General features: G+C 42.2%; 2 protein-coding genes across 3 annotated transcripts in view; both read right to left on the reverse strand.

Moving 5' to 3' along the window:
• The window catches only part of LOC308098960 (NLR family CARD domain-containing protein 3-like), a 189,232-nt gene that overhangs the window by 90,792 nt on the left and 75,421 nt on the right, over positions 1-23,019 (reverse strand). The window lies entirely within an intron of this gene.
• LOC308098959 (NLR family CARD domain-containing protein 3-like) overlaps positions 1-23,019 on the reverse strand; it is a 44,388-nt gene that overhangs the window by 16,191 nt on the left and 5,178 nt on the right. For both annotated transcript variants that reach the window (XR_013934337.1, XM_080447431.1), the window contains exons 2-8: positions 17,634-17,855; positions 12,483-12,528; positions 11,990-12,235; positions 7,632-9,414; positions 7,358-7,531; positions 718-867; positions 518-564 (exon numbers count right to left, since the gene is read on the reverse strand). Coding sequence is in view for 1 of the 2 variants with exons in the window: in XM_080447431.1 (XP_080303557.1) it covers positions 518-564; positions 718-867; positions 7,358-7,531; positions 7,632-9,414; positions 11,990-12,235; positions 12,483-12,528; positions 17,634-17,807 (2,620 nt within the window). In the remaining variant the exon portion in view is untranslated. The remainder of the gene's footprint in view (positions 1-517; positions 565-717; positions 868-7,357; positions 7,532-7,631; positions 9,415-11,989; positions 12,236-12,482; positions 12,529-17,633; positions 17,856-23,019) is intronic.

Genomic DNA, 23,019 nt, shown 5'->3' on the forward strand with positions numbered 1-23,019 from the left:
TTGAGACTCCACCTTAGCCCGCAGCACAGTGTTTAATATAGTTGCAATATACAGATTATTTACTTTTCTTATATTCTACGGTTAGACTGATGATAGGTTAATGGTTTACTTATGTATTAGTTTATTAGTAGATTATTATTGCTATGAATTTGATCATCTTAAATTGTCCTTGCTTACTGTAAATCGCTCTGGATTAAGAGCGTCTGCTAAATACCTAAATTGTAAATTGTACTTAGACTTTCTTAAATATTTGTAACAGGCCTCTGTCTGATTATGATTGAGCGTTTTGTTAACTATGTATTTCTATTGTTATGTTTGTATGTTTTGGGGACTACGGATGGAAATGAGCTTTCGCTAAAGACGGCATATTTACACTTAATCTTGTGTACGCAATACATACATCATGTTTTAGCCTTCATTAAGGAGCATTCTCCAGATCAAATAAATAAATAAAGTAAAGTAAATATCTGGATGTGTGCTGCTTTAATTTCAGGAATGAAACGGAATACACACTTACACTTCATCACACCTGGTTTCAGCCTGGACTTTCCACAATGGTCCACACTGGGGTTGGAGGAGAGACAAAGTGAGCGGTGAATATTAGATTTGATACTAGAAACATTGATTGATAATGATTTTACAGCATTAAACAATACCATACAGCATCACACTATGATTCCCTCTAAACCTACTAGAACACACTGGTTCTCTCCATACCTGAGAGTCAGTGGTAGAGCAGACAGATTCCTTATGCCGATGTCTCCTGGATGATTGACGCTCAAATCCAACACTTTCAGATGGGAGTTGGACCTCAGAGCAGAGACCAGATAAGAACAGCCTTTCTCTGAGATCATACAGCCTGACAACCTACACACACACACACGCGCACACGCGCACGCGCACACGCACACGCACACACACACACACACACACACACACACACACACACACAGGGTGTTACATTATGACTTTCACGCCACTACATTTCGAGGAACGAACCCAGAGAACCAAACATAAAAGATACATCATGAATACAGGCTATTTTTGGCAAAGAGGTTTGGTGTAGAGGGAAAAATAGTAGATCAAGTACAAGTTTTCTAAGTATTGATGGTTTAAGTGGTTAACTGTCTGAAAATACACATGAATCCAACACTGATGATAGTGCTGTCAACAAGGCATTTGTAAGGACCCCAAATGTCTTTTTTTTAATGAAGTCTGCACATTTCATAGTCTTACATAGTCAGTGTTCTTAACAACAACAACACAACGTTGTTAGACATGTGTCATATTCAATCATGACCTAAGATGTATAAATGTGAAATTATATAGATCTACAAGCTTGTAGGTGCTATTTTTTTATTTTTTAAGAAAACTAATAGGAATATATTCTAATAATAAGTGACATACTGTATTGTGAGCTTGTAGATCTGCCATTTTTTAATTATAATAATAGTGGTCAAACTGGGGGTCCTTGAAATTAAAAGTTTTGAGAACCACTGTTATAGGGGATACTGTGTGTTCATTTATGCAAATATTCCAAAACTTTCACTTTATATTTATTTCTAAATAGCCGATCTACAAGCTTGTAGATTGGCTTGTAATCAGCCGATTCGTGTTTTTACACCGGCTATTCAGCCCTTTTTTAATATTGTCTGTATTCACACGCAAGTAAGACATGGTGGTGTCACAAAGCAAACAAGCACTGGTAGTTAGTACTTCTAGCGTCTGCTGGATCTCCCTGCAGTGCTGTATACCCTGCTTACTATCTCACCTTTGTCCTGTTGTATGATTATATGAAATGTTATTGTTGAGTTAATGAGTTAACAAATTAACAATTTTACTGAAACTGTTGACAACTGTGTGTATTGGCTGTGTTCAGAATCAGATCAGCTAACCTGAAACCCACTTCTTATGTTTTCTTGTAAACACATGTTTACACCTGTAGGCTACTACAACTTCACTGGAGATGCTGATGGTGCCATTTAGCCTTTTTGTTGTATTATATCTGAATGCACTCTTCATTATAATTCATCAAGCGGATAGCTCTGTGATTACATCTTTAGCACATGGTTGCTTTAGTCTGCAACCACACTGTGATACATTGTTCCCTGAATGGAGGGTTTACCCCTCCTCCTGCTCAGAGGTGTCAGACTGGATGGAAAATTGTTAAAATATACATGATTAGAAGTAGAACATGCTTAAACATTAGACATTTAAGGTCTAATATTGCTACAAATTGCTACAAAACCTGTATATCCAGTCGTTTTGGGGCACAAACAAGAAGTTGAAGGATAAAATCAAGTCTGATAATGATGGTATACCGTGCAGGTTCCCATCATGTATACTTTACATTACTTAAGACCATTTTTCAAATATTGATTTGTTTTAACATTTTGGACAAAATAGCCAATTTTACATCGAGGTGCCCAGATGTCCCTAGTGCCCACCTGTCCTGTATCCATCCAATGTAATTATGGTTTAGTCACAAGCTTTTGTTGGTTCAATATTTATAAAACCCACAGACACACTCTACAAGCTCATACCGCTTCGCATCCCAACGCTTTGTAAGCTTGTAGATCGGCTATTTTTGCTAATTTAGTGTGACACTGTAGTATGAAGAAGTAGGACATTAATTTACGGAAAAAGGAATTCCCATCAGGGTCACCACAGCACAGCATCTGGTTTTACATTGCATTACAATGGCCAGGTTTCCCAAACGACTTTGAGCTCAGACGCAGCCTAGAAGCTGCGTGAGAGCCTCCACGCACATGCGCAGTAGCAACCCCGCCACGATCTATCTTCATTAGTGGCAGCTGTGTGTGCTCTACGTGGCATCTAAACTGGCTTCAGGAGGCACCACCGTCGTAGGTTCTCATTACGTGTGTGCTAAAACTACATTCGCGAGACAGCATAGACGTAAAGACCTCCTGGACGAAGTCTACGTAAAGCCGACGTAAACGACGTAGTGCTGTCTGCCGCTACACTGCAGTTTAAACACCCTTTGCGAAAGTGAAATGGATCATAAAAATACCAGAGCCAACTGTCAGATGTCCTGAAGCAGTCCACTCCAAATACAACTTTTGAATAATATATTTATGAATGAAATTACAGTGGTGAGTTGACATCTGCAAGTTAAATAAAACACTAAAGTGTCCCCATTATGCAAGTAAATTAAATATACTTAAAATACCAAAAGTAAAGGTATGCAGAATGTCCCATTTCCCAAATTTAATATGTATTAAAATATTTTGAAAATAGCAGATCTACAAGCTTGTGAAGCGTTGTGAGCTTGTAGATCTGCTAGTTTCAAAAGATTTTTTAACCATTCATAAAAATGTTGAGCGCAACAGCTGTCACTTTGTGAGAGGAACTGGGGACTTTCATCATAACGTTTAACTATAAAACTTCGAAATTTAGGAAACATGTTTAGCTCAGCATCATTTATATACCTTTAGTTAACTTGCCATATGCTTAATATTTTTATCAGACGATCGGATCATCCGTGAGAGTACAATTTGTAAACTTCGGGTTCATGCATAAAGGACTAAGCAGCGCAGCCCTGGTTCAGAGCGTTAGTGTGTTCCCTCTAACGCCCTGGAAGACCCCTCGCTCTGCGATTGTACAAGGAATTCCGCTGCCCTGCGAGTGCTCAAGAGTAGTAAAAATAAACAAAACCATTTAGCTACTCACCAAAGCAAAGGCTGTTTTGTGTTGTTGAAAGTCTATTCTCGGAGGTGGGAAGCCTCTCAGCACCCCAACTACTCTGTAAAATACACTTTTTGGGCAGCAAATAAAATATGTCAGCGAGACGGAAATTATTTTTATTTACTCCACAGTGCCCTCTACAGATCTGTAGGATTGAACTTACCATTAACCAAAATCTGTAGAGGGCACTGTGGAGTAAATAAAAATAATTTCCGTCTCGCTGACATATTTTATTTTCTGCCCAAAAAGTGTATTTTACAGAGTAGGTGGGGTGCTGAGAGGCTTCCCACCTCCGAGAATAGACTTTCAACAACACAAAACGAGAAAGGGCGTGCAAAAGACCTGGCTATTTAGGGGCTTTTTTGCCTCTATTTGGACAGGACAATAGACGGACAGTAAAAGGGGAGAGAGACACAGTAAAGGTCGTCGGTACTAGGAGTCGAACCCGCGACAGCTATCATGCTGGATTCCCAAATTGTGTGATATACGCCTAGACCGCTAGGCTAGTGGACGAACCATATAGAAAGCCGTTACTTTTGGTAGTTTAATTTTTTTTCATATACATTTATATCTTGCAGACGTCAGCTGTGACTTTGTGAGGGGAACTGGGGTCTTACGTCCTTTAGTTAACTTGGCTTGCTTAATATTTTTTATCAGATGATCAGATCAGAGATCATTCGTGAGAGTACAGTACAATTTGTAAACTTCGGGTTCATGCATAGAGGACGCTCACCCTACCCAAAAAAAAAAGATCTGCAAGCTGTCGTTACGCACCGGCCCGGCCGCAATATATATATATATATATATATATATATATAATATATATATATATATATATATATATATATATATATATATATATATATATATGTGTGTGTGTGTGTGTGTGTGTGTGTGTGTGTGTATATATATATATATATATATATATATATATATATATATATATATATATATATATATATATATATATATATATATATATGTGTATATATATATATATATATATATATATATGTGTATATATATATATATACATATACATAAATTAAATGTGTGTGTGTGTGTGTGTGTGTGTGTGTGTGTGTGTGTGTGTGTGTGTGTGGTCGGTCGGTCGGTCTTTTCATAGATCTATTTCGCTACGGGGTGTTACTACCGCCCCAGGGCGCTAGTAACAAAATGCTTCGTAGGAGAGCACTGCAGGGCTACGCCTCTCGCAGAAGTAGGAGGAGAGTAGGATACGCCATTCTGTCTCCCAAATGTAGTTTTAGCAGAAACGTAACGCCATGGACGTGGGAAGCGATTGCACGTTGGGCAGAACCAGCTGCTACTAATGAGGGTAGAGCGTTGGTTTCGCCGGGTCCCAGGCTCTTACGCAGGCTGCGTAGGCAGCGCATGAGCTGAAATCTACGTGGCTGCTATGGTACTGCGCAGATTGTGTGGACACACGTAAGACCCGTCGTAGAACCTGCGCAGATGCTCAACGCAGCATCTCTACGAATCTCGTTGGGAAACGCGGCCATTGCCTTTTAAAAACATATTAAGTTATAACTGATATAACAGCTCCTCCCTCCCCCAACATGGAAAGCCTCCAGGTGGGCAGAATGGAGAATTGAGTTTAATACCCCTTTATTACTGCAGTGTGGTGCCTAGTTCTTCAGGTCTTTAGATGTCATTTACAATGAAATAATGTTCTAGGAGTTTAACTTGTTAAATTTGACTCTGGATCTAAACACTGCCTAACATGGAACTGGAGACAGGAAATCTAGCAGCAGTAGTTAAGAGAAACAACACTAACCAAACTAATACAAAAAGTAGTTCAAATGCAATGGCCTGGTGTTGTGGCGCGTTGTGAGCGCCTATTTTAATATTTTTAGTGTAGGCCTACAGCGAAAACAGGAGTGGGCCTAGTATAGAGTCCTGGGGACTACAGTGAACAAAATATATATGTTTTAGTGGGTAACCACTTCAACCCTATATACTTAGTTGACAGGGTCTATACCTGGTCATTTCCTTTTTCCATCTACACCAAACAAGTGATCTGAAAGCTCACAACGCGTCACACTGCGACGCATTATGAACTTACAGTATAGATCTGCTATTCTGCTGAATGTTTGCCTAGGTCACATGGGGTCATTGGGGGACACACCAAGCTAGATGACTCATCTAATACCCAAGACCAATCAGCAGTGGTCAGGGAGGGGCTACATGGGGGAAATGGTAATTGGCATCACAACAAGACTTCAGCCTAGACGTTCCACCAATAGCGTCCAGGAGGGATTATCCTCCCATACGCCCCATCCCCGCGAGCGGGATGGAAGCCGGGTGGGGAGGGTGATATTGGTCATTGAACGTCCTCCTACGGGCTGGGGCGGCACCTGTCAGCGGGGAGTGTTGGGCGGAAGGAGTAGGACGAAGGCTCTACGTCCTCCTGGTGGGGGCTCCTCACAGGCAGGTGAGTCAGTAGGATACAACATCAGTGACAACACAGAAATATGTGTGTGGAGGAATTAATTAGTTTTAAACTATTCACCAACGGCAAATGACACAACTTGACTTATACCAGTAAGACTCACAATTTAATTCTCATGAAGCATTTGTTGTAATGTAATGTTGTCATCGCATTGTAGTCTTGGTTCTAAAGCTTGATGCATTTCTCTATCTATCTGTCTATCTGTCTATCTATCTATCTATCTGTCTATCTATCTATCTAAATCTATCTGTCTATCTATCTAGACTGACAGACTGATGGCAATGTTTTTAGAGGACTGAAATTATAGTAGGAAAATAAAACAGTGCTCACATGAATATATGTTGACTGATTAATTATTATAGTTTCTGTATGTTCCATTCTGATTAGTTCAGTGTTATATCTACAAGCCAAGATCACTTTAGGATATTGACTGATTTTGGTGACATTATTAAAAAGAATAGACTTTTATGTCCCATATAACGCGAACTCACCCCACCATTCGGGGGACGAGACATAAAAGGCGATATTCCTTGTGTTATTCTCTAGTTTAACACATGTACAGTCATTGACGTAGATCTACGTCAATACAAAATAAAATAAAATAAATCTTAGAAATTACGCTAGAGGGCGCTCTTCCGCAACCTATGGATGATTCCTTGACTGCAAGAAAACGAATGGACGGATGTGACGTCATCTAAAAAAGATGTGTTATATGTTATGAGATCTACAAAAACACATCTAGCTCGGATTTCTTTTTTTGGTGAAAACAAGCCATATTCAACTGCCAATAACAACAGAATAGAAGGTGAAAATGAACATTATGTTTTTGTTCCGGTGGATAGACGAGACCCTTCCCAGAGAGCCTTTGTTTACATCCGTGTGCACATTGTGACTCTCTGTGGATCAAGTCAAAATTAGGTAAAAAGCGCTGGCAGTTTTGGATGAATTAATTAATGAATACCTGGCAGTGATTGTGTTAATTCATGTTCTAATGTTTTAATAACCTGAAAAGACCTCTAAAGTTTAATAAAAGTGTTTAAGGGATTTGTATTTCCTCTGATATTTGCATTCCACAGTATGTCTCCTCCTAATAAGATATGAATAGATTAATCAGGTAAACTCCATGTGTATTTAAGCCATGGTATAAATGTTCTTCTGTTTAAAAGGTTCAGAAATACTGACCTGAGCGTCTTCAGTTTACAGTGTGGACTCCCCAGTCCAATAGAGAGCTTCTCTACTCCGGAATCCAGCAGGTCATTATTGCTTAGATCCAGTTCTGTCACATTAGACGAGCTGGAGATGAGAACTGATGATAACTGCTCACAACATCTCTCTGTGAGGTTACAGCCGCTCAGCCTGAAGAAACAATCGTGATTATAATAAACGTTTGTATTTCCTTGACTATAAAATAAGATGACATAAAATGTAACATGTATCAAGTTATCAGTTCACCTACAGAGCTCTGTTTGAGGCTTTGACCAATGGCAGCAGCCCCAGAAGAGCCTCCTCTGAAGCAGAGTATTTCTTCAGGTCAAACACGTCCAGATCCTTTTCTGATGACAGCAAGATGAAGCCCAGAGCTGACCACTGAGCAGGAGAGAGTTTGGCTGTGGAGAGACTTCCTGAGTTCAAGTACTGTTGAATCTCCTTCTCTAGAGAATGGTCATTCAGCTCATTCAGACAGTGGAACAGATTGATGCTTCTCTCTGGAGATGGATTCTCCTGGATCATCTTCTTGATGTACTTAATTGTCTTCTTATTGGTCTGCGACATGTTTCGTGTCTTCAAACTAGGAAGCAGTCTGTCTAACAGTGTCTGGTTGGTCTCCAGTGAGAGGCCCAGCAGAAAACGGAGGAACAAGTCCATGTGTCCATTTGGACTCTGTAAGGCGTTGTCTACAGCACTCTGGTAGAAGCGATTTTCCTTCTTTGTAAAGAGCTTAGACAACCGGAAGGAATGTGGCAGTAGGTTGACACCAGTGTTGATGAATGAGTGAAATACATAAAGAGCAGCCAGAAACTCCTGAACACTCAGATGGACAAAGCAGAACACCTTGTCCGTGTGCAACCCATGCTCCTCTTTAAAGAACTGTGTGAACACTCCTGAGTACAATGCTGCTTCTTCAATATCAATGCCACACTCTCTCAGGTCTTTTTCATAGAAGATCAGGTTGCCTTTCTCCAGTTGGTCAAAGGCCAGTTTTCCCAGTGACAGAATGGCCTGAGCTGGATTCAAGTCAGAATGTGCATGAGCTTTGTTATGGTACTTAGCCTTCTTATGTTTAGAATGAACCAGTATGAAGTGGATGAACATCGCAGCCAGGGTCTTTGGAAGTGCTACATTCTCATGTTCTGTCAACATGTTCTGCAGAACTGCAGCAATGATCCAACAGAAGACTGGGATGTGACACATGATGTGGAGGCTTCGTGATGTCTGGATGTGTGAGATGATTGTTGTGGCTTTGTTCTCATCACTGAATCTCTTCCTGAAGTACTCCTCCTTCTGGGGGTCAGTGAATCCTCTCACCTCTGTCACCCTGTCAACATGTTCAGAAGGGATCTGATTGGCTGCTGCAGGTCGTGTGGTTATCCAGATGCGAGCAAAAGGAAGCAGCTTGCCCGTGATGAGGTTTGTGATAAGCAGAGGCACCGTGGTTGGCGTTGTGACAGTTATGATCTCACTGTTGTCAAAGTTTAGAGGAGGCCTACACTCATCTAATCCATCAAAGATGAACACAGTATTGGGATTATTGAAGTTGCAGATTGGTACGCCCTCGGTTTCAACAAAACACCCATGAATAAATTGCTCCAAGCTGTACTCCTTCTTCATAGAATTTAGCTCACGGAACGTGAATGGAAACATGAAGTGAGTACTCTGGTTGGCTCTGTCTTCTGCCCAGTCCAAAGAACACTTCTGAACGAGGACTGATTTCCCAATGCCAGCCACTCCCTTTGTCATCACTGTTCTGATTGGTTCATTTTCTGGAGGTAAAGCTTTAAAGATGTCTTCATATTTGATTGACGTTTCTTGTGTGGCTGATTTCCTGGACACTGCTTCAATCTGTCTGACCTCATGTTCAATATTGCCCTGTCCACTCCCTCCCGTTGTGATGTAGATCTCTGTGAAGATCTCTTTCAGAGGTGTTGAGCTTCCTTTTTCCTCGTTTAGTTTCCACCCGAAGAAACGCTGAGACTTTGTCTTCAGATTCATCTGGAGTTGTTGTTGAGGAGGAAGAGTTTCTAAATGGCCAAAGAACAGAGGACATATGTAATGTTATGGTAAAGTCCTTACATAAGAGGTCTTGGTATTTCTTAATTTAAAAGGGGTCCATGTGTCTGCTACTGTAGCTGCTGAACTTTGGAACAGGTTTCCATTTGATTAATAATGACCATATTAAAACTAATGTCCAGGGCTGTGCAATATGTATTGTATTATTACTTTTAAGTAATACTATCCAAATTAAACAAAGTAAAATGGTATGAATTATGGAATAACATGTCTGTCTAATACTGACTGTTGACTAAAGTTAGCGGTCTAAACACCAGCATGTTTTATTGTTATGACCATGAGCCATATCTTTTCTGTTGGTTTTCTTCTTTTGGTGACATCATTGCAGGACATGGTCATGCAAGGCCAACGTTGCCAGGGTATTTAACAAGGTCCCTAATCAAGCGCAGGTGTTGCTGTCTTGCTGAGTGGGAGAGGCAAATAGCTGTTTGACTGTGTTTCGTGAGGGCTGGTTGTCTGTATCCCGTGCGTTTGACTGTTTATCTTGCATCATGTTTGTGACAAATGCACATTTATTATTTTTATCTTCTTGATCTATGGATGTTATTATATCTGATTGATATGTGACATCTGATTTACTTATGCATGTTATTGTATCTGATTGATATGTAACATGTTGTAAACTATGAGATATATGGACATTTCCTATTCACGTGAGGGGTAATGGGTCTGGGTGCTGTGGGTGATTGGATTATTGGTGCCACCCGACTTTACAAGTAGGGGGTGTGGCACGGGGGGGAGGGAAGAACAAACCAGCCTGTTTACCAGTGTGTTTAGACACTAACACGTGAACTGTTGTTATTGTTTGAAGCGTCTGTCTGCGGTGACGTTCACCGTTACGTCCGAGTAGGTTGTGTTGGTCATGTTTGAATGAGATTGTGATCTGAGGGGTTCCGAAGGACATTGGGAATTGTTTGGGTGGGGAGGGGATAAGTGAAATAATTGTGGATTGACGATTTGTTTGTTTATTTCTTAGGGAAAGAGACAGGGACAGTAGTTAAAACCAAGAGGTGTATTATTATTTACCGTTTCGCTTTGTCAATTGTTATTTTTGTGGCTTTATTTTATAAAGTATTTAAGTTAAAAACCTGCCGATCCCTTTGTTCTTCCTTTAGTTAATAGTTTTCCTTTCAAAGTAAAGGCCGATTGTTACATGTTTGTATGCTGAAGTGACAGACAACTACAGAGAATAAATCATTTTGTTGTTATGTTATGTTTTTGGACATCAGTCTAAACAGTCATTGAACACAGGTCTAAACTTAATTCCCAGCCATCGCCAACCACGTAGTGCTAAAGTATAGGACTTAGTCACTACAACTTGTATCTTTTGTTATTTTGTAGTGACAGGGTTTAGAATCAGAATTAGCTATACTAGTCCATACCCGGTCGACCTATCTGTGGGGGGATATGCGCACATGATCTGGCAACCCGGGAGGCAGTTCATCCCATAACTGGGCAGCCCTGTATATAAGGATAATTCCTTTAACAGGTCCGTTCATGAAAGTCCTTACGGTCTTGTTTCCAATGAGGGCCTGTGAGCAATTAGGGGTTAAGAGTCTTTTTCAGGGACAAATTTCATTTCATCGACATCCGTGGGCATGGTAATGGTCAATGGCTGTGTGCAAATTCAGATCAAGTGTTCCAGCCAATTTAGGCCTCACCACTACACCACTACAGAGGTTATGCAAATTCAGATCAACTGCTCCAGCCACTGAGGAGAACCGGGCAGAACCAATTTTGGCCTCACCACTATGCCACTACACCACTACAGAGCTTGTAGAATTATAGTAGGATTGCCTCATCACAGGTTTGCAGGCGTAAAACAAATCGGTGAAATTCGTTTTTGTTTACTGCTGTGTTCCTTTTATTTTGTAGTGATATCGTAGTGTTTCTTCTGTTCCTCTGGGGGTTCCACGATCGTTTATGCTGAGCAGTTTAGAGCTGTAGACGGCTCCACGAGGACCCGGATGTAAACAAAGGGTGCGTGCGTGATGGTCAAGGGTCCCGTCTAAGTACTGGAACAATAACATTTCTAACGCGATCCGCCATTGCAGAGTGATCGCCCATCGAAAATGTCTCGTTTTCACCACGGTAAAATGATATGGAGCTTTTTCTCAAGATCCTATAATGGGAGTGGACGGGAGGTATGTTTTTGGACAGGATTCACATCCGTCCATTTTACAGGGTCAATGGATCATTCCAAAGTTACGTTAGGACTCACACCCTGACACCAGCTTGTTTAACGGTCTAAGCGTACGTGCGCGGGTGACAAACCTGCTGCTGACAGCACGCCTTGTCACACCACATCTAGATGAAATGCATGCTCGTGCAAGAAAGCAGAAAGAGAGCAGAAACGTGCAATGGCAACGTCGTGATTGGGCTTTGACATAAATTCACTCTATGGCATTGCTGCTATAAATTAGATTAAGGTTGTTGTGTGTGCCGGCCATTTTTCTTTTTAAAATAAAGAGATACCTAAAACTAAAATAATAATAAAATATAGTAATTTAATACATCTGGTCTTACCAACGCTCTTCAACAGGTCGGGTTGGTGTTGTTTGAGGGCATCATAAAATGCTGCTTTGATGACTGTTGCACCTTGATCTAGCACCATTGTATACAGCATTCTCATTTGGTCGATAGATGTCTTCTCAGCTAGAATCTTTTGATAGATCTCACGATGAACCATGGTGGTTCCTAAACTGTCTACTATAGCCATGACTGTGGAGGCGTCTTGAATCAACTTTGCCCTTTTCTGCATCACAAACTGTGCTGCTTGCAAAGAGGAAAAAAAGAGTGGTTGAGATAAATACGTCACAGAAAATAATGTCATTATATGAATGATAATTAAAGCTCTCATCTGTACATCCCCACATGAATAGTAATGTAACAACTGGTACATTTATAGTTTTACAATATGATATTGAGGATGTACACCTAGGCAAACAAAATGTAGCACCAGCTAACGACTTACTTATTAACTTAAGCATTGAACTGTAACAAGAACAGAAAAACTCACCTTTTTCTGCATCACTTTTTTCTGAAGTCGAGCCATCATCAGCATCCTGTTGTACCAATTCATGTTATTTTAATCATATAATGACTGAGTGAGCGCTATTAGACAACATAATGTATTGTATTGATGAATTGAATACACAGGATCCAATGGAAACAAGCCATAGTGCTTTCTACGGTTAAATCCTTTTAGTTTTCCTTTTTATAGAGCTGTACTTTCTGTGCTTTTTTTGCAAACTGAAACTGTTAATAAAGTATTCAATCAATCAATCAATATGCTATTGGCTACAGTAGTGCCTTTCAACCAGAACCCCACCACCTTTTATGTCCACTGTTAGATTTCATATACTGTAATAATAACTACACGTTTCTTATCAATATAACATTTATTTGAGCCTGGTTTAAAGTGTAGGCACCAGTACCTTGCTAAAGTGACGACACATATCTCTCAAATACCCCCCAACTACTGTATATCATATTAAGCTTGTGGTCATAATTATTCAATGGTGGAAGAACTACTCACATGTGTTACTTCAGTAAAATGATCAATGCCACGACTACTCTGTTACAAGTAATAGTCCAGAATTCTAAGTTTACTTGAGTAAAAGTATTGGCAACATATCCTTAAGTACTAAAAGTAAATATGAATAATGTCCCCTTTCAAAAGTTTGTATAAAAAATATTTTGAAAATAGCAGATCACAATGTGTAAAAAATATACAAAGTACTTAACTAGTAACTTAAAGTTTTCAAATAATTGTAGTAAAGGTGTAAAAGTATAATATTTGCTCATTCTTCAGTAAGACTTTTAGGGCTCTGTTATTGACATGAACGACTAAGCCCTTTGACAAAATAAATACATTTAATAACCATTAAAATTAATTAAAGCATAATGCAGTAGGTAGAAAAAGTGTTGCTTGGAACACAGGTCTCCACTAGGTCAGGTAGGTTATTGTCAGCCAGCAATGTTCGGAATTCGCCAATCAGGATGGAATATGACAAATCGGACGGAATAAAGAAAAATAAATTAATGTGATCATGTAAAGTTAACGATAATTGAAATAAATAAAATGAAAAATGAAATAAGTTGTTAAGCATAATTATAAACATGTATAACAAGTGTTATAATGCCTTATAAGTGCATTATAACCCATTATAAATGCGGTTATAACGCATTATAGACTTTAAGTAAAGTATTACCAAAAATGTTTTGCAAAAACCGGCTTCCTGGTGGCGCAACAATAGGGCAATTTTAAAAGGGTGACATTTGTTCTTCAACATAGTGTGAATGCGTGTGCAGAGTTCCACTGCGATCGGACACAGTGTTCATGATTTGAGGCAATTTGTTCAAAACGGAGCACTCCTGCAACTGCAATCAGGATGGAATAGGAAAAATCTGAAAGACCTGTTTAGTTGAATGACTATAGAGATTCTGTGTACCGATCTGTGTGATTTTTGGACAAAATCTGTTGGAGTACCGTAAAAAAAAGAAATGTTTAGCACAAATTGGCCTCCTGGTGGCGCTATAACTGGACCATGTGAGAAATTTGGGGCTGAGGTTCTGAATTGGCATCCAGGGAGTGTGTGCGCCCAGTTTCACTGCGATCAAGCCAAGATTAGCTGTAGATAGACATAATGACACACGCACTGCACTCACACACAGAAGGACGGACGGACAGGGTGCAAAACATACTCTCTCGCCATGCCAAAAGGACAATGACGCTCTGTTATTGACATGAACGACTAAGCCCATTGACAATATATATATTGTATCGTTTAACATGGTGCAGAATGTGTCTGGTCCCACCCATGAACGTGGACATACGTTAGATCTCGTTATCTCGTATGGGCTGCCTATACTTAACCTAGAGATTTGTGATACTGTTTTCTCTGATCATAGCTCTGTTCTGTTTGATGTTGTTCTCTCTTGTACTGAGATTAGTTCTAGGGCTCCTGCTAGACTCTGTCGGACTCTTAACCCCCGCACTGCTAGTCGCTTTTCAGCTGCCTTTGAACAGCTGTGTGTCCCGGCTGTCTCGGCTGTTCCCATAGAGGAACTATGCTCCTGGTTTAACTCCTCGTGTGGGACCATAATGGACTCTGTGGCCCCATTGAAATCCAAGTTGCCCAGGGCAAAGCCCGAGCCCTGGTTTAATGACAGAACCCGTGCAGCTAGACAGGAGTGCCGAAAAGCAGAACGTAAATGGAAGAAGGACAAGCTGCAGGTTTCTTCTCAGATTTTAAAGGAATCCTGGCTCTCCTATCAGAACACTGTCAAAGAGGCAAAAAGAGATCACCTAGCGAATATTATTGAGTCTAACCGTCTTAATCCACGTGTACTATATCAAACTATTGACTCTGTTCTTAATATCGCTCAGCCCGTCTGTTTTGAATCACCTGACATTTGTAATGACTTCCTGCACTTTTTCATTGACAAGGTGGTAAATACAAGGGCCCTCATCTCTGCTCCTGCCTCTGACCCCTCTGTTTGTGTCCCATGTCCCGCCGTGCTCAGCTCTTTCGAACCTGTAACATTGTCCTTTTTGGAGGATGTAGTCAGCCACATGAAGGCCTCAGGTTCACCTCACGACGTCATCCCGGCCCGCCTCTTTAAAGAGGTTTTCCCCAGCATAGCACACATGGTATTAGAAATCATAAATGGCAGTCTCTCTTCTGGTCTTGTTCCCACATGTTTTAAACATGCTGTAGTGCAACCACTGCTTAAGAAGCCAGGCCTCGACCCCACTGTGTTGGCTCATTTCCGGCCCATATCGAAATTGCCGTTTATCTCTAAGATATTAGAGAAGGTTGTCTATGCCCAGCTCCAGTCTTTTCTAGAGGAGCATAATATCCCTGAGGTCTTCCAGTCTGGCTTTAAAACCCGGCATAGTACCGAGTCCGCCCTAGTAAGGGTATTTAATGACATCCTCCTAGCAAATGATGCGGGCGACTATGTCATTCTCGTCCTGTTGGACCTGACGGCTGCATTCGACACAGTGGACCACAACGTCCTGCTCTGGCGTTTGCAGCACCTAGTGGGTATCTGTGGCACTGCGCTAGGGTGGTTCAGGTCCTACCTGACAGGCAGAACCATGTCTGTCAGCGCCGCTGGCTCAGAATCCTCCCCGGCTCCGTTGTCCTATGGTGTTCCACAGGGCTCAATTTTAGCTCCGGTGCTCTTCTCTTTATATCTCCTGCCGCTAGGGTCTATCCTCAGGAAACATGGCATTCTATTCCATTTTTATGCTGATGACAGCCAGATCTACGTCCCCCTGAAGAAGAAAGACGCTGCTCCTAAAGCTCTTCTCTCTTGCCTGGACGACATTAAAGCCTGGATGGCCCTAAGCTTTCTAAGCTTTAACGAAAAGAAAACTGAGGTGGTGGTGTTTGCCCCAAATGGTTCTTGTAACCCCCCTCCATTTGATCTAGGCCCCCTGGCTCAGTTTGTGAAGCCAACAGTCTCCAACCTGGGTTTTAAAATGGACAATGAGTTTAAGTTAGATCGCCAAATTAGTTCAGTGGTGAAGTCTAGCTTTTTTCACTTGAGACAGCTGGCCAAAGTAAAACCATTTTTAACCACACAGCACTTTGAGACAGTAATCCATGCATTTATTACTTCTCGGCTGGATTACTGTAACGCCCTCTATCTTGGAGCCAGTCAATCTTCCCTTGCACGCCTCCAGTTAATACAGAATGCTGCTGCCCGTCTTCTAACTGGCACGCGCAAGAGAGAGCATATAACTCCCATCCTCGCCTCTCTCCACTGGCTGCCCGTGCACTTTAGAATCCAGTTCAAGGTTCTGCTTTTGACCTTTAAATCATTAAGTGGTCTCGCCCCTCCATACCTCTCTGAGCTCCTCCACCCCTACTCTCCTGCCCGCTCCCTCAGGTCAGCTGACCAGATGCTGCTGGAGGTTCCGAGGGCGAAGCGGAAGCTTAGAGGGGACAGAGCTTTTTCGGTCGCGGCCCCCAAGCTCTGGAACGACCTTCCCCTGCAGATTAGGCAAGCCCCTTCTCTGGCCATTTTTAAATCCTCTCTTAAAACGCACTTTTATTCTTTGGCTTTTAACATAGCATGAGACCTCTGACCCTGTGCTGCCCCCCCCCCTCAGTTTTTCTTGTTTTGTGTGTTGTCATTGTATACTGTGTTTTTAGCTACTGTTTTACTTATTACCTATGCACTGTACAGCACTTTGTGGCAGCTGTGGTTGTTTGAAATGTGCTTTATAAATAAAGTTGAGTTGAGTTGAGTTGAGTATATCTTTTGAGTTAATTTATTATAGAGTGACAGACTAAAGTGAGGCACATTTGTCACACATCAGTGGATGTGATGAAATAATTTCATCTCTCTGTGACCTACAGTGACATTGTAATTATTTTGTTTTATTATTATTATTATTAATAATAATTTACTACACCATTTATGGAAACTTATTTAAGCTTTGAAACCACTTCACTCAAATCCACACATAATTGCGAACGCGGGAGGAGGCGCGGCGAAGCCGCGCCTCCGACCAAGTGGAGCTTACTATGTAACCCTGCTTGGGTTGTGTCTCTCTCTCTCTGTGTCTCTGTGTCTCTGTGTGCACTGCCTGTGTGCAGCTCCTCTGAGATAAGTAAATGTCCAATTTAGACGTACCATACATCAAATGAAAGGTCTTTGAAAACTGAACACACCTGTCAAGGTTGCGTTTAAGCCCGCCCCTTCCCCCGGAAGCCACGCCCCGGAGAAGGCTCCTAAAAACTCCCCATTGAAACCCCATGTTAAATGAAAAGTGCCCGAATCGCTCCCAAACTTTTTCTACCCCCCCTAAGTGGGGGTCTACGAACAAATACTTCGGGCTCGGATTTTGGCTCCGCCCCCCGGAAGTGGGTGAAACAGGCACTTCAAACACTTTGTTGAATTGTTCAAAAACATTCCAAGTTTTTTTTTGGGGAATTTGTATTTTTCTAAGATGCTCCTTTTAACGCAGATTTTTTTTTTTTTTTTAATTATTTTTTTTATTGGTTACTTTTTTTTTCATATTTTTTTTCATTCTTTTTTTTCTTTTTTTGCGTTCGCTTACCGCGTTCGCGCGTCTTACTTGTCTTATATAATTATAAGATTATGTTAAAGCTGTGAATAACGAATTAACAATATAAAGCATGTAGCCTACCTGGATGTGTGACGCTGAAGGTGAAGCTGAAGGTGAAGCTGAAGGTGAAGGTGGAGGTGGAGGTGGAGGTGGAGCTGAAGGTGAAGGTGAAGGTGAAGGTGAAGGTGAAGCTGAAGGTGAAGGTGGAGCTGAAGCTGAAGGTGAAGGTGGAGCTGAAGGTGTCTGGTCGGCCATTGTGTGTTTTATTAATGAGGTGGACTGGAGGAACAGCAGGTAAACAACCTGTATGATAAAATCATATCAATGTATGACAAAATCATCTCTGTTTACTTTAACTCTGAGTGGAATAATACAATTATTATTCTATTCAATGTTACACACTCTCAGAGAGAGGAAAATACATGACATAACTAGAAAAAGTGCTCCTCGGAGCACAGGTCTCCGCCAGGTCAGATGTGGGCAGTTATTGTGGGCCAACAATGTTCGGAATTCACCAATCAGGATGGAATATGAAAAATTGGACGGAACCGTCTTGATCACTTGACTATAGAGATAATGGCCCTCATGTATCAATGGAGTGTAAAAAACGGCTTATTTTTCGCTTTAAAATTGCCCTGTACGCCAACGTCCAAGTGAGATTTATCAAAGGATCCTCCTATACACGAATCCACGGAGCGCTGCCCTGGGCGCAGCCATTGCTGCGGTGTCAACGCTCCGCGGACGTGACACCGCAGCAATGGCCGCCTACAGGCAGCGCGTCTGTGGATTCGTCTATACAGCCAATCGTAGCGTACATTTGGTCGGAGCTTTGATAAATGCGACGGCTGAAACCGACCGTCATTTAAATAACACGCCCTCTCTCTGTTGTCGAAACGCCTCGATTTTACGACATGAAGAACCAGAATACGACCACACAACGCATGGAAAACCAATAAGAAAGATTTTCCCTCTCTCGCGCGCGCGCACACACACACACACACACACACACACACACACACACACACACACACACACACACACACACACACACACACACACACACACACACACACACACACACACACACACACACACACACACACACGCCCAACTGTGTATTCTGTAATGGTACAATCTTTGTCAAGTGACGCGACGGAAGTGCCCGAAAAGGTCCGGTCCACAACATGCAGACAAATAAATTTGTTTGGCAACGGCCCACCTCACCTGATAAGAACGAACCCCAGCAAACAGCTGGAGAAACAAGGATGGATTATTTGTCCCGGTTAACGTGCGTGCTGGCTCCAGGACCTACATTCTCAAGCAGACCACCGTCTGAAAGAATGTGGCCGATGACGAGTCAAGGGCTTCCCCAACAGCAGCGTCATAATGAGGATTTCCTCATGCGCCACACGGGCCCAAGACAACAGCAGGATATCTCCCAGAGAGAAGCTCAAGAAAACAGTGTTTTTTCCCCTGTTTCTACCGTCTCCTGGCACCACCGCTTGACGTCGACGCGGGACAACAGATTCCCCCCTCCCCCACCCCCCCTCCTCCTCCTCCACCACCACCACCACCACCACCACCACCAGACGATACCAGGACAACCGCATAGTATCCCACCAAGAGGAATGCTGGGAAACGGAGTTCCTTTCCCTGTTTTCCAAGCGGTCACTGGACATCTACAGGGTTTTCCCCTGTGGGATCGTGGAAACAGAGAGTTTCCCTTTTTCCCAAACAGTCCTTTGCCTGGAGGAATTTGGCCGAGGTCGACACAAGGGTTCCCCCACACCACCCCTCCCCCACATCCACCACCCCCACCCCCCCTCCCCCACCCCCACCCCCACGGCAGATCTAAGGAAGGATTTGCGGCCTCAAATCACCTCCACACCCCCCCCGCGGATATCACAAAGTCCCCCCCTCCCCCACCCACACCTCCGACCCCCCCCACCGACCCCCCAGAGCCTGTGAAGGACAATGGTTACTATTCAACTGAGGACATGGATGCGCTCTTTTCGACTAGAGGTACCCACATTGTTCACTTGAATGTTAACAGTCTTAAAAACTCTGAAAAAATGTCTGAGCTGAGATCCATGTTTGGAAGTGGCAGGGTAGACATTATTTCAATCTCAGAAACTAAGTTGGATAAATCCATCAAGGACTTTGAGATTGAAATAAAGGGCTACAATGTCATCAGGAAAGACAGAAATCTCTCTGGGGGTGGGGTTTGCATCTATGTGAGATCAGACATTATTTACGATGTGATCCCAGATATGGATAACAACCCCACTGAATCGGTCTGGGTAAAAAATTTATACCCACATGCAAAACCACTGATAATTGGCGCCATCTACAGACCCCCAGAGCAAAATGCTTTTTATGACTTGATTGAGGATCATGTGGCGAGTTTAGGAAACTCTGAGACGGTACTAATTGGTGACTTTAACACCTGTGTTCTGAAGAAAGACTCAGCCACCTTTAAGTCCCTCAGAAAGTTCTGTGACCTGCACAGCTTTACCCAGCTGATAAAGCATTTTACAAGGGTAGGCACTGCTTCTCAATCAATCATAGACCTAGTGTTGACAACGGACCAATCCAGAATTTCCAGGAGCGGGGTGATTGAGTGTAGCTTAAGTGATCACAATATCATTTTCTGCACTCGGAAGATTCACAGACCCGGGGCTTATTGTCACAGGACAATTAGCTGCAGGTCTATGAAACACTACTCAAGTGATCTTCTAACAACAGCTCTTGGAAAAATGGACTGGTCCCATGTCCTAAATTGCACCTCTGTGGAGGAGTCCTGGTCCTGTTTCAAAAAAGCTTTTTTGTGTGTACTTGATAACATCGCACCCACAAAGGTGGTGAGGGTCAAAGCTAGCACAGAACCTTGGATGAAGGGTGACATTTTGAATGCCATCAAACTCAGGAACAAAAGCTACTCAGAGTTCAGGAAAAACAAAAGTGAGCAGCTACTTGAAAAGTGCAGAAATCTACGAAATGTAGTTACTAAATTGATCAGAAATGCCAAAAAGAATTTCTTAAATGAGAACATAGAGGCAAACAAAAGCCACCCACAAAAACTGTGGGAGGCACTAAAACAATTAGGCTGCAACGGAAAAATTCAGACAAAATCTACAAACATTTGCATTATTTCAAGTGGCTCGCTCACTACCGACAAGCAATTGGTAGCGGACTGTTTTAACAGTTTCTTCACCACAGTTGCAACCCAGTTGGTAAGCAAACTCCCTCAGCATTCAGGTCTGTTTGGCCCCGACCACATTCAAGCTCACTATGAGAAACTAGGGGCTAAAAAAGATTCCTTCTTTTTCAAACCTGTATTGACTGTTGATGTGCAAAACAAACTCCTCGCCCTAAAGCCAAACAAGGCCACCGGCCTTGACAACATCCCCACCAGATTCCTCAGAGACGCAGCGGTCTCCATTGCTCCCATAGTAGCCCACATTACAAACTTATCCATCAGTCAGTGTCACGTCCCACAAGAATTCAAGTTGGCAAGAGTAATCCCTCTATTTAAAAAAGGAAGCAAACTAGATCCTGGCAACTACAGGCCTGTTTCCATCCTTTGTTCCATCTCAAAGAAAAAAAAAAATCTAGAGCGATCAATCCAAGAACAAATCAACAGCTACCTCAGTGAGCGCAAACTGTTGTTTGAATTCCAATCGGGCTTCAGAACATCCCACTCCACTGACACATGCCTACTATATTTGACCGACTACATCAAACGTGAGGTAGACTCGGGCAAATACTGTGGCATGGTCATGCTGGACCTCCAAAAGGCGTTTGACACTGTAAACCACACAATTCTACTTGATAAGCTGAGGGCGATTGGTTTTGATTGCACATCACTAAATTGGATGAGATCTTACTTGGAGGGTAGAGAACAAGTGGTTGACATCAACGGAACCATGTCCTCATCCCTCCCGGTGAGCTGCGGGGTTCCTCAAGGCAGCATTCTAGGGCCGTTACTGTTCCTTCTATACATTAACGACATGAATGCTGCCTGTAACTGCAAACTGTTCCTGTTCGCTGATGACTCGGCACTCCTGATCTCGGGTGAGGACAAGTTGCAAGTTGAGGAAGCTCTCAGCTCTGAACTCTCAAAAATCCGTACCTGGCTTACTGATAACAAACTGTCACTACACCTTGGGAAAACTGAATCCATCCTATTTGGGACCAAACATTCCCTCAGTAAAATGAAGGTAGATGACTTCAAGGTCATAGTCGATGACACAATCATCACTAGCAAAGAAGAGATTACCTATTTGGGATGTATTCTTGACAAATACCTGTCAGGTGAAAGCATGGCAACAAAGGTGGTCAAAGGAGTAAACCAGAGAACCAGATTTATGGGCAGAGTTTCCTCTTTTGTCAACCCTCAGGCCCTCAGGACCCTCTCGGGGGCCCTGATTCAGCCCCTTTTTGACTATGCTAGCTCCTCTTGGTACTCTAACACCTCAGTGTCACTGCAGACTAAGCTTCAAACCTCCCAAAACAAACTGATCCGACTACTTCTCGGACTGGGGCCCATGACCCACCTCTCTCCCACTCACTTTGCCAGCCTAGGCTGGCTCAGGGTGGAAGACAGGGTTAAACAACTAAAAATGGGTCTGGTCTTCAAAATTGTAAATGCAGATTTGCCCGAAATGCCCCCTATACCCGCATATCTGTATAAATACCTCGAAAAAGTTAGTGACACCCACAGCCACGAAACTAGAGGGAGCGTAAACAACAATCTGGTACCACCCACCCATAAAACAAACATGGGCAAATTCTCCTTCTATAGCACAGCCACCAAGGAATGGAATAGTCTAACCCCATCCCTCAAAAAATGCAGTTCGCTGGGCTCATTCAAAACAGCCCTAAAAACTCATCTTTCTGGAGGCCGAAAGAGGAGGTAGTACCAGTTTCCCTGTAGACAGACGACCCCCCCCCCCCTCCTCTTTTTTGTACATATTTTGTATTTCCTCATGCATTTTTTGTATATAATCGTTATTTTTCCATGCTTCACCCCCCCCCCCCTTTTTTTTGTACATTTATTTAAACATTTTTCATGCTCCTTTTTTTTGGTACATAGTTGTATTTTTTCTGTATTATCTGTATTTTCATGTTGATTTTTGAACTGTTTGGTTGCTACTATATATGTCTATGAAATTAATTCAAGGACCCCAACGGAAACAAGTCCGCAAGGACTTTTTTGGCCGGACCTTTTAGTCAAAAGCATTATAAATGTAACTGTGTTGTTTTACATTCTTTTGCCTAATAAAAAAAAAAATTCAAAGTAGCCTACATGAATGACACCAATCACATCACCATGAATGGAATACATGAGTACATTAATTTATTTAAGCCCTACCGAGCAGAGCGCCTTTGAGTTACACTAAAATAAAGCAGTCATGTATTCCCTGTGAGACTCGGGCTGCAGTCAGTCCCGTGTCGCCACGTTAAT

Source organism: Gymnoscopelus braueri (genome assembly GCF_963280865.1).
Source record: "Gymnoscopelus braueri genome assembly, chromosome: 13".
Classification (NCBI taxonomy): Eukaryota; Metazoa; Chordata; class Actinopteri; order Myctophiformes; family Myctophidae; genus Gymnoscopelus; species Gymnoscopelus braueri.